The sequence below is a fragment of the Pseudonaja textilis genome, chromosome 17 (genome assembly GCF_049901715.1).
Source record: "Pseudonaja textilis isolate UNSWEBS1 chromosome 17, rPseTex1.2, whole genome shotgun sequence".
Classification (NCBI taxonomy): Eukaryota; Metazoa; Chordata; class Lepidosauria; order Squamata; family Elapidae; genus Pseudonaja; species Pseudonaja textilis.
In genome coordinates, this window is record NC_142006.1 from 3,737,837 (window position 1) to 3,750,315 (window position 12,479).

Sequence of the window (12,479 nt, forward strand, 5' to 3'; positions counted from 1 at the left end):
TCACCTGTCCACCCACCGACCCATCCATCCACGCATCCATCATACATACATCCATTCACCCACCCGTCCATCATCCATTCACCCATCCTTCCACCAAACAACCATCCACCCACCCATCCATTCATTCATCCATTCATTCATCTATCCATCCGTCCACTCATCCATGCATCCATTAATGCATCCATCCTTCCACCCACCAGCCATCTATCTATCCTTCCATCATTCAACCACCCATCCACCCATCCATCCACCCATCCATTCATTCACCCACCCATTCACCTGTCCATCCACCCATCCATCACACATCCATCCGTTCAACCACCCATCCATCATCCATCCATCCATCCATCCTTCAATTCATCCACCCTTCCACCCACCAGCCATCTATCCTTCTATCACACAACCATCCACCCATCCATCCATTCACCCATCCATCCATTCATTCATCTATCCACCCGTCCACCCATCCATCCTCCATCCATCCATCCATTCACCCGTCCACCCATCCACCCCAACCCATCCAGAGTTAGCATCTAACCAGCCCTAGCAAGCAAGATACCAACTTTGAGATCATAACGCTCTTCTCTTGAGGGTGGACACAGAAGGTTGGCCACGTCTACTCAGTTTGAGGACAAGGGAGTCATGGATGTTGCTTTTCCCAAGTCCATTCAGGGACCAAACATTTCATTTAAAGCCCACTGCCTATTTCCACTTCTCCTAGAAGATTATGTCCGTGTCAAAGCAATTCCCTCCTTCTCATCCTTGGATTGTATCCATTGAGGTTAACAGTCAAGTAAAAACAGAAACTGGTGGGAACAAGGAGAAAGCGAGATACTTATCAGGCCTTTATTTTCATGGGTTTGATTATCTGGCTTCCTTAAGGTTGTATTCATGCACACACATTCTTTTGCACTTTTTTAAAGGAAGCATTTTCAGAACTTCTTGGACAGCTTTGTTGTTCAAACTTTTCTCTAACGGATGGAGCTTTTTCTATCTACCCCACCCCCCAATATATATATGTATACATATATGTATATATATGTATATATATATATATGTATGTAGTTATGTACATGCGCTCGCTTCCCTAGAGTCACGGATGCCAGTTTCTCCAGCTGAAATCCATCTGTTTTATGTAACTAACCACAATATGTGTTTACATGCAATTTTGTTTTGTGAGAGTGTGTGTGTATGTGTGTCTAAGCATATATTGGATGTAAGGAGTGGAATGACATCGCTCTTCTCTCTCTCTTTATGTTTGAATTCCCTTTCCCTTCCCTCCCCCCCCCCCGCTCGGATAATATAAGGTCTCCTGCCTTGGGGAGGGGGCTGGACTAGAAGACCTCCAAGGTCCCTTCCAACCATATGATTCTATGACCCTTCTCCATTTTCTCCTCCTCCTCTTCCTCCTCCTCCCCTTCTCCTCCTCTTCCCCCTCCCCCTCTTCTTCTTCCCACCTTGAGATCCTTCCCCCTCCCCCTCTTCCTTTCCTCCTCCTCCTCTTCCTCCCCTTCTCCTCCTTCTCCTCCTCTTCCTCTTCCTCCTCCCCCCTCCTCCTCCTCTTCCTCCCCTCCTCCTCCTCTTCTCTTCCTCCTCCTCCTCTTCCTCTTCCTCCTCCTCCCCTTCTCCTCCTCTTCTCTCTCCCCCTCTTCTTCTTCCCACCTTGAGATCCCTCCTCCTTTCCTCCTCCTCCTCCTCCTTTCCTCCCCTTCTCCTCCTCCTCTTCTCCTCCTCTTCCCCCTCCCCTCTTCTTCCCACCTTGAGATCCTTCCCCCTCCCCCTCCTTTCCTCCTCCTCCTCCTCCTCCTCTCCTCCTCCTCCTCCTTCTCCTCCTCTTCCCCCTCCTCCTCTTTTTCTTCCCCCTTGAGATCCCTCCCCTCCTCTTCCTCCTCCTCCTCCTCTTCCTTCCTCCTCCCCCTTCCTCTCCCCCTTCTCTCCTACTCCTTCCCAGTGGAGGAGCTGGGGGGGAACCACTTTCAGTCTCTTCATCACTTAGCTGGCACGGGTCCGAGCGAGCCATCTGGGCTTTGCAAAGCTCTCCTTGTTGCCGCTGCTGCTGTTCCCGCATTTCTGCTGGCAGGAAGAGCTCCTCCCCGCTCCCCAGCCAACCGGGGACGGTGGGCTCCCGGCTCTCTTCCCACACCTCTTCCCGCAAAGAGCCCACTAACCGAGTTTCATCTTTCTTTCTGTTTAGGGAGACTTAGGAGCTCTTGGTCCCCCTGGAGTCCCCGGCCTTCTTGTAAGTACCGGGAAAAAAAAGTCAGGCGATGCTTTTATCCCCCCCCACAGCTCTTTTGAAAGAACAATAAAGCTACTATGCATTTATTTAGCAGCTGGGGTGAAAGGAGGAGCTGGTGCAGGACGATAAGCAAAACTGCCTCTCTCCTGAATCAAAGATTAGCCAGGGTAGGTGCCCAGTTCTTGCAAACAGAAGCAAGGCCCTATGACTCCCCTGTATCTGGGCCGCTGCACCGCCATTGGGGGCTTTTTTGTGGGGTGCAGGAGAGAAATTTCCTTTTGGAAGTGCCGAAAATCCATTGCTCCCCTCCCAAAACTTGGGGCTAGGCGTTAGTCCCTCCCGTGAAGCCTTCCCGCGGGCAGGAATTGAACAGGTCAAGCTTCTGACACTTGGTGAGTTGGAAACACACACACACACACACACACACACACACACACACATCCTGTTGTGTGGTCCGGTGTTGTATAAACAATGCTGCGTGGTTTTTTTTTGTTGTTGTTGTTGTTTCTGGAGTGGAGAAAGGGAGAGAGTCTGTCTGGAAGCGGAGTGGAGGTGAAGATCCAAGATAGAGAAAATTGCAGATCGGTCACCATCGCTTTCTGATTAAGGAGCGGAGAGGAGAACCCCAAGGAACAGGAGGCTAAAAATAAATGTCACTTCCAGGCCCGAACTGGGCGACAACAGCTGTATGCTGGATTTGAACTGGAAACCTCACAAATGACAACCTCCAGCCTCGGCGCGTTCCTAAGACTTCGCGATCCATTTGTAGGTTCACAGTCTACCCTTGGTGAGCCCCTCATGGCGGATCCAAGCGGCAGACCATCTTTTGGATGGTTTAACATTAACTCACTGGGTTAGATAAAAGGGACGCGGTGGCTCAGTGGCTAAGACGCTGCGCTTGTCGATTAGACAAGGTCGGCAGTTCAGCGGTTCGACCCCCCAGCACCGCATCATGGAGTGAGCTCCCATGACTGGTCCCAGCTTCTGCTAACCTAGCAGTTTGAAAGCGTGTAAACCATCTGCCCTATACCCAAAATGGCTGTCCAATCTCATCTTGAAAACCTCCAGTGATGAAGCGCCAACAACTTCTGGTGGCAAGCTGTTCCACTGGTTAATTGTTCTCACTGTCAAGAAATTTCCCCTTATTCTAGGTTGCTTCTCTCCTTGATTAGTTGACTATGATTAGTTCATCAGCTATATCGTTCTTCCCAAAATCAAGTGCTCTAACTCAAGCTTTGCATGGATAATCTGAACATCTCCAGAGTGTGTCCCATCTCTCCCTGGAAAATATTTAGACCTTCATCGCCATACTCTCAACCAGTTGAGTTCCCCATATTTCCTCCCCTTGAAGCTGAGTATCCCACTGGCTGTGGTTCAACTTCTATCTTTCCACACGGGCATTCACTATTGTTTGATCAGGCCATGTGCTATAACCTGAGCCCACTTGTTTCTATTCCGGCTAATTCATCCTGGCCAGCTGTGTGAAGCCAACTCTTTTCCAAGAAGGCCTCTGTGAAGAGTTGCACGAAGAAGGGATCTGTTCTTCAGAAGGGTCCAACTCAGTGTACAGCCATGTGATGTGTACAGCCAACTCAGTGTACGCCTTCCAGCCATGTGATGTCCCCGTCAGAGAGTATCCTGTTCCTTCATCCCTACTTGGAGGCAATCTGAGGACTTAGTCGATGTGCTCCAGACTCTGCGAAATTTCTGAATGTCAAAGACAACCTTTCTTGTCTTTGACATTGTCTTGTACATAAATTGCTTCTATGTACGTGAGTGTGTAAAAAAACAAGAGATTGCTTTGGTATTAAATCTGTGGAACTTTGCAGCATTGTTCATACACTGTAGATCCACAAAAGGGCCATTGCTTTGTAGCGTGAGACAACCTACAATCGACCTAGGTTTCCACCTCCAAAAGATTTATCCTAGAAAATAAAGGGAAGAGGTAGCTCTTGAAGGCACCAGAAGGTGTTTCTGGCTATCTTCCAACCTAAACCTCTTCTCTCTCACCAGGGTGATGTAGGTGTTCTTGGAGAAATGGGGTTCCCTGGACCAAAAGGACTAAAGGTGAGTAGAAGAAGTCCTTTTTCTCAGTAGACTCCAGATCTCCTCTTCAGGAGAACTTCAGGAGAACTTCAAGAGACTCAGCGGTTGAACCACATAAATAATAGGAGTGATAACCTGAAGAGGAATAGCAAGGGAAATCCAGGGCTACTTTTAGCAAGGATGACCTACATTCCAATGTCATGTTTCCAAAATCCAGCCTACCAGTTTTAATTTTGGTGGTGTTCCAGGCCAGCTGGTTAGATCTGAACTTTCCCCATGATTAGATGAAAGCCTTTTCCTCTTTTAAGTTTCCTTCCTTGTGGAAGGAGGACTTCCAGAAAGAAGGTTATACGAGATTCTTTCTCTGTTTTTTTTCAAATCAGGGGTTGATGGGAAATCCAGGAGAACATGGACTGAAAGGTGATAAGGTGATCTGAATATTCCCTTATTGTTTGTTGTGATTTCTTTGCATGCCGAAGCTTGTTGTCGTCCCATAGTTCTCTTCTCTTCTCTTCTCTTCTCTTCTCTCTCTTCTCTTCTCTTCTCTTCTCTTCTCTTTCTTCTCTTCTCTTCTCTTCTCTTCTCTTCTCTTCTCTTCTCTCCTCTCTTCTCTCTCCTCTCCTCTCCCCTTCTCCCTCTCCCTCTCCCCCCCCTCCTCCTCCTCCTCCTCCTCCTCCTCCTCCCTCTCCCCTTAATTGCCCTCCACTTTCTTTCCAGAGCTACAGCACGGAACTGCAAGTTTTCTACAACTAATATACTCTGGACTGTTCAACAACAGTTGGTGGCAAAAATGAGGGGGCGGGCGGAACAGAAGTTTGGGGAGAAAAACCTGGCCTTTACCTCTACAGATGCGTCTACTTGGTTAAGTGGCTCCTGTGGTTGTGGCTGATCAGACAAGTGCAAGCCATGTGGGGAGCCACCAGAGTGTCAACCTCTGGGCTGGGCCAAGCTCAAGATTCTCAGGGCACGCAGAAGTTCTCAGGATACACGGAGGTCTTCTGGAATCCCCTTTGTTCTTGGTTTCCAACCCAATTGGGTTGGAACGGTTGAGGTCAGACATCCTTCCTCCTTCAGCAAGAAGTCCGGGTGGCATCTGAAACTTCCCGTCTTGCTTCAGATGGAGCAAGGCATGGCGATCCGAGACCCGCTCTGTTGCCAGGGGACTCAGCCCGTCTTGAAATATTAACTCAAATCAGATGAAAAGGCTGGATGGTAACTTATTCCATCTGCTGTGTCTTGCTGACTTGCAAAAGCTGGAGGAGGAGGAGGAGGAGGAGGAGGAGGAGGAGGAGGAGGAGGAGGAGGAGGAGGAGGAGGAGGAGAGGAGGAGGAGGAGGAGGAGGAATGTTGTCCACCGGTTGGCGACCGCTGATCTAGAAGTTCTTATAAATCCTGTCCGCATTGCACCTTTCACTGTTGTGCATTTTTGAGGATAAATAACTCCCAAGTTCCATTCTTCCCGGTTAGTCAACCACCTCCACCTTCATTTACTTCTACAAGATTAATGATACCGGTCGGTTGTCCAAAAATCTAAATTCACTAGACAACACATTCTGAAGAAACGCACCTCATGCAACAGCTATGCCAGCCATGCTCTAATCTTGTTTTTGCCACCAATCCTGGTTGTGGAAAGCTCGAAAAAGCATGCCGTTTCCCTCCATCCTCTAAAATCCCTCTTGAACCCTGGACTTGTGTTGTGTTCTTGGTGTGTTATTTGTTGTAACTTTCTTTGGTGATGTATATCCAGGGTGAGGAAGGGATGGCAGGCATTCCTGGAGAAATTGGTTTCCAAGGGGACAAGGTAAATTCAATTATTTTCTTCTCTCTCTTTCTTTTCTTTCTCCCCCTTTTTTCTTTCTTTCTTTTTCCCTTTCCCTTTCTTTCTCTTCTAATCTTTCTTTCTCATTCTCTCTCTCTTTTTCTTTTTCTCCGTCTCTTTCTCTTTTTTTCTTTTCTTTCTCTCTCTCTTTGTCTCTTTCTCTCTCTGTCTCTGTCTCTCTTTTTCTTTCTATCTCTTTCCCTTTCCCTTTCCCTTTCTCTCTCTTCTAATCTTTCTTTCTCACTCTCTCTCTCTTTCTCTTTTTCTCTGTCTCTTTCTCTTTTTCCTTTCTCTCTTTGTCGCTTTATTTCTCTGTCTCTGTCTCTCTTTTTCTTTCTTTCTCTTTCCCTTTCCCTTTCTCTCTCTTCTAATCTTTATTTCTTTCTCATTCTCTCTCTCTTTCTCTTTTTCTTTTTTCTGTCTTTCTGCCTTTGTCTCTTTCTCTCTCTCTCTGTCTCTCCCTCCCCACCCCCCTATCTCTATATAGACCAAGACTTGATTTTATTTGAATGAATAAAAATGATTTAGGATCTCCGGGCGGGAAAGCAAAATCTGCAACGTTACTGAGTCAGATCTTTCGCAGACAATATCAAAGGTTTGATTTGGCAATTGACACAAATAGCCAAGTCAAGATGTAGAACAATTTAACTTGGGAGTGATTAGTCATTTGATGGACAGGAATCAATGGAAGATTGAGAAATAGACCGAAGGCTACGGTTTGTTAAGAGTATATTGGAACCAAGTTAATTTCTTGGATAGGTAGCTTTACCTATTCTGAAGATTTCTGCTCCCTGTTTTAGGGTAGCCAAGGATTGCCTGGGATCCCAGGATTACGAGGAAAACCAGGCCCAATGGTAAGTAATTGCTTGAGTTTCCCTGGAAGGAATTTGTTGTATTGGTTAGAGTGCGGAGAAGAACATTACTGTGGTCCTTCAGATGTTACTTGGATGCAATTCCTATCGGTGGCAGGATTCTACATTTTTTCCTACTGGTTCTATGAGAGCACGCTTTGCGTACTGCAACTGGTACGCCAGACTGGTCCGAACCAGCTGACTACCACCACCGATTCCTATCAACCATCATTACAGCCATTGGTGAGGAAAGTTCTAATTCAACTCCGGGACATCTTGAGGCACCCTTTAAAAATCGATTGTCCTCTTGAATCTCCATGAAAATGTTTCATAGAAAGACGACACAGTGAGGTCTGGACTCAAATTCCCATTGGGCCACAAAGCTTCTAGGGTAAACCTTGGATTGTCATGAGAGTTAAAGAGAAGCCAAAGAGAGAAGAATTGGAAAGCGTGGTCAAATCCACGGGGGAAAAGAGGGTATCAGTGCTTTCAGGTTTGTTAGCAAACACATTGCAACACACCTGGGGGGAAATGGAAATAAATACTGACTGATATCCATAATTGTTTTGTGGAAAGCAAAGAAGACCTTGGATCTTCTTGAAGTACCAATCAGGATAGAGGACCTCATGTCCACTGGACCTCATGGATGCCGCTATGGTGATGTTGGGTTAATCATTAATCCCATGGGTTGTCATGGTAGAGAAAACTGAATAGGGAGTGGTGTGTTGATTGCTTTGATCTTCTGGAGAAGATATAGAATGGAAATCAGATGAATGAATGGATCAATGAATGAATGAATGAATGAATGAATGAATGAATGAATGAATGAATCAACATGGCCAATGGAAAAACTAGGAGATGGTTAGCAATATCTGGAGATATTATCTTCCATATTTCTTCCTAGCTAGATTAGGTCACCCTCAATGGTCACCCATGTGTTTGTTTCCTGCAGGGAAGAGTTGGTGAAAAAGGCCCAGCTGGAATTCCAGGTTCACCTGGCCCAGAGGTAGGTTCTGTCTCCAATTTGGCTTCTTCTTTTAAGGATCTGTATTATTTAGAGATGCGTAAAATATCTGAAGGCTGAGTTATTCCCGATTCTGAATATGCCATTCAAAAGGACCCGCTTGAAGGGTGCTGAAATCAGGATGTTTTGAAATCTTTACACCCTGTTCCTCCTCATCTTCACAAAGGTGAAATATTTCTGCTTTACCACTCTTCTCTCCTGTTCAAGAGGAATATCTACATATTTAGATACTTATATATTTGTCTGTCCGTCTCTGTCTCTCTCGTCTATCTATCCATAAAAAGCTTCATTTCTTGAACTCTTCAGTCACCCGTAGAGGCCATTTTGGTTCACTGAGCAAACTTTTTCAGTAACCCCTTATTCGCCACTCTTCAAAGCAGAGACAGATAACCTAATCAGAACTGGAAGGGACCTTGTAGGACAACTAGTCCAACCCCCTGCCCAAGTAGGAGACCCTACACTATTTCTGACCGATGGCAGTCCAATCTCTTCTTGAAAGTCTCAAGTGATGATGTTCCCACAACTTCCGAAGACAACTTCTGTTCCATGGGTTGATTGCTCTCACAATCAGAAAAGTCCTCCTTATTTCCAGGTTGAATCTCTCCTTGATCAGTTTCCATCCATTGTTCCTTTTCTGGCGTTCTGATGCTTTGGAAAATAACTTGACCCCTTCTTTTCTGTGGCAGCCCCTCAAATATTGGATAACTGCTATCCCGTCTCCCCTGGTCCTTCTTTTCACTAGACTAGCCATGCCCAGTTCCTGCAACCATTCTTCATATGTTTTAGCCTCCAGTCCCCACATCATCCTGGTTGCTCTTCTCTGCACTTTTTCTAGAGTCTCAACCTTTTTTATAGTGTGCTGACCAAAACTGGATGCAGTACTCTAAGTGTGGACTTACTAAGGCCTTACAGAGTGGTATTAGTACCTCATTTGATCTTGATTGTATCTCTCTGTTGATGCAATTTAGGATTGCATTAGCTTTTTTGGCTGCCGTTGCATATGGCTAGTCTGGCTCATATTTAGCTGGTTGTCCACTAAGACTCCAAGATCCCTCTCAAAGTTACTGCTGTTAAGCCTGGTTTCACCCAATCTATATGTGTAATTTTGGTTTTTTTCTTGCTTAAGTGTAGGACTTTACTTTTCTCTACACTGAATTTCATTTTGTTAAATATGGCCCAGACTCAGCACCACGAATGCATGTCTGGGTCCAGACAAACCAAGGTGGAAATTAACGGGGAAGTTGGAAGTCTTCCCAGATGGACTTAACCTGTCAGGCTAATTGCATACAATTCCTTCCCTTTGGAATTTAGCAATTCATGCTTAATTCAGCCAGCTCTGGCTTTTTCAGCAAAATATGATGACAACCCTGGCTTATTGCAATAGATAAATCCAGCCAATTCACAACCTCGCAGTGACTTTCCAAGAGGGCTTCATAGGGTTGCATCACACGGCTAATTTACTCACTTGTAAAATACCTAAAATGTCCTAAAATCAAGTCCAGGTCAATTCCTGGCAGTATCTCCAAGCGGGGTGGGAAAAAAACAACAATGGAGAATTAACAATATCTGAGATAGATGGTGAACTGATCCAACTCTACACAGAGTTATTTCCAAGAATAACGTGTTGTGAATACTGAATTCCATCAAAAGGAATCCAGGGCTATTTAAATATTTGGACCTTGTCAACGATGGTTAAAGTAACATCCTATAAACTTGGCAAGAAAGGTGAGGGAGAGGAATAGGAGAAAGAATTGGTTGGCCTCCATCAGTCATGCACAAAACAAATAAATAAATAAATCATTTGCTTTCTAGTTAAAATAAGAGTTTGAAGAGCTCGTGATGAGATCCTGGAATGAGCCGCAGTGAATGAACGATAACTTTTGGCGTGGCGGTTTTAGTGTTTTGCTTTATTTCTGCTTATCAGCCTATCTAATAACTGTGAAAAATTGGGATGAAGTTAAATAAAAAGCTGGTTTTTTTTAAAAAAACAAACCACACCACCATTCCTTTTTTTTTTCTGATGAAAAACCCTCCCGATTTGTTGGGTTTTTTTCCCCCTTTGGGGATCATTCCATTAATCTGGAGTTCTCTATTTTGTTGGCTAGATAATGATAAAGAGATAAAGATAAAGAGATAAAGAGCCGTCCTGTGGTTTAACAGAGTAACAGAGATTGGAAGGGACCTTGTTGGTCATCTAGTCCACAACACACCCAAGCAAGACACCCTCCAGCATTTCTGAGGGATGGCAGTCCAGGTTTATTTGCAAATAAATCTGTAAATGAGATTTCTGTTGCTCAGATTCTTGGCCGGTATAGTTTTTGGCAAGACTGAAAGACCAGAATAGTGATAGATCATCAGAGAGTAATTCTATCTATACAGCTGCTAAGAGTTGATAAAATCCCTTCCAACTCTGTTAATCTGTAATCTAACATTATTAAGGAATTATGTGATGTAAATGCTAGGAATTGGAGCTTCAGGACATCTGAAGATGGCCATTTGGAGATGGCTATAAAAACTCTGGACCCTGGGTTTGATCAGTGGCTTGAAGAAAGTTCTCCACTGCACGTTTAATATAAGGAACTATCAACTTAGACATAGTGGTTTTATGGCATTCTAAATTATGCAGCCTTGCATTGGTCAAGTTCTTGAGAACATAGTTCAAGGGTGGCTTCCAACGTTTTCAAGCCGTTCATTAAGCTGTTCATTAAGAAAAAAAATCATTTCTGGAGCCCCCGGTTAAGAAGCAAAGCTCAAATGATAGAAAATTAGCTGTGCTGGAGCAAACTCCTGTCATGATCCATCGGCTACTAATGGCATCTGAGGTTCAGCAGAACGTGGCTTTGGAAAAACCCTGACTTTGGAATATGAGTTGGGTGTCCTCTTCAGGTATTTCTCTCTCTGGCCATAATGAGAATATATCTGCTGAACAAAGCTCCACGTTGGTGATAGGAAGGGCAACCGGCCATTAACTGCTGTGCTAGCTCCGATCAGATGTCCAGACAAGGGATTACGGGGCCGTTAAATGGTGATGATGAGTTGGGTGTCCTCTTAGAGCTTTAGGAAAAGGAAGGTGGTCCAGCTCAGCCCAACCTCTCCAGTTCCTAAAGAAAGATTGCTTGTCTAGTTTGGAAGATGGTTGAAGATGTTTGTCCCAAAGGCGCTTTATTTTCCCCCAAGAGGCAACTGGACTTCCTTGTTTTTCTTTGAAGATGTTTCGCTTCTCATCCAAGAAGCTTCTTCAGCTCCATAGACATGTTGAAGACATGTTCTTCACTCTGCTTCACTCATGTCCTCCCGTCAGACTTCTGGTATTTTACTAAGGCCTGGAACCTCTCTTGGTTGGATTGCCTTCCCTTAGTCATCTTTCTTCTTTGTTGACCTTGGACTGGACTGGGCCTCCCTTTGTTTCCTTGAGCTGAATGGATTGTGGGCGGAAAAAAAATATAATATGGGTAGGCGTTCCAAAATCATGTGGTCTGCTACGGAGCATGTCATAACCTTTCCCTTCCTCCATGCCAAGCCCACTTCTGCCTTCTGTCAGGCTTGTTAAGCCCTGATTTATATCGCCCTGAGAAAAAGGGGAAGCTGCCACTTCAGAATTTGTGGAGAACCACACACTGGGCTACGAGGCAACGTCCGCTGGCCCCCGTGCGCAACCTTGGTTCAAGGGCCAAGACAAATTGTAATCCACATTTTGGTTCGGTTTCCTGCGACGAACTTTCCCCAGCTTTTCCCTTTAGCTTTTCCCCTCCCCATCGGTTCGCATCCCCGTGAAACCAAAGTACAATGTCAACACAAAGGGAAGTCGGTATCTGGTGCCACCTCTGCTTTCCCAGATCTCTTGTTTCTGCTTCTCCAGGACCATGGGGTCCTTCAGATCTTCCAACAGTGCAAAAATATTTGACTCCATCAATCTTGCTTTGGGTTGTCCTCTTCTTCTCTTTCCTCTTTCTCTCCTTTCAGAGAAGAATCCTATAATGCCTTTCTCGGGGTAGAAAGGTACTATATGTCAGGATTCCGGCAGTTACCCCCATTTAAATCATGAGTCTCGAGTCCAACTTCCAAAACTTCAAAAGGATTTATTGGGAGTTACCATGTCTGGCACTGCCTGGGTGCAGCTGACTCTGAGACACATAATTCATTGTCACCCTTGACCCTGGTTTCCCTCCACTTCTCTGGGTATATCGTAATTCATATTCTCCAATGGGGCACATCCATAGCCAAGAATCATCAATCATGCTCTCCAGTTAGAATTTTGCACAGCAGAAACTTCGGTCACCTAGTTAACTATCTTTGAAAAACTATTTATGGAATGCCCTGTCTCTTTCCAAGCTGCCACACTGCTCCGCCTCCCTTTCTGTTGGCAACTCTAAAAGACCATAAAAATATTTTGAGTTGACACAATAGACTCCTCCAACCAGCTAGGTCTTCTTCATGTAATCTATCCAGACTATGAACCTCAAAAGATCTTATCTACCATAAGTAACAAAGGAAGCAGAG

The 12,479-nt window shown here is 45.1% G+C and overlaps 1 protein-coding gene across 1 annotated transcript in view; it reads left to right on the forward strand.

The window, feature by feature from the left end:
• COL27A1 (collagen type XXVII alpha 1 chain) overlaps nt 1-12,479 on the forward strand; it is a 145,776-nt gene that overhangs the window by 59,331 nt on the left and 73,966 nt on the right. Inside the window, exons 14-19 of the mRNA XM_087914728.1 lie at nt 2,195-2,239; nt 4,253-4,306; nt 4,669-4,713; nt 6,033-6,086; nt 6,905-6,958; nt 7,908-7,961. Of these exons, the coding sequence (XP_087770854.1) occupies nt 2,195-2,239; nt 4,253-4,306; nt 4,669-4,713; nt 6,033-6,086; nt 6,905-6,958; nt 7,908-7,961 (306 nt within the window). The remainder of the gene's footprint in view (nt 1-2,194; nt 2,240-4,252; nt 4,307-4,668; nt 4,714-6,032; nt 6,087-6,904; nt 6,959-7,907; nt 7,962-12,479) is intronic.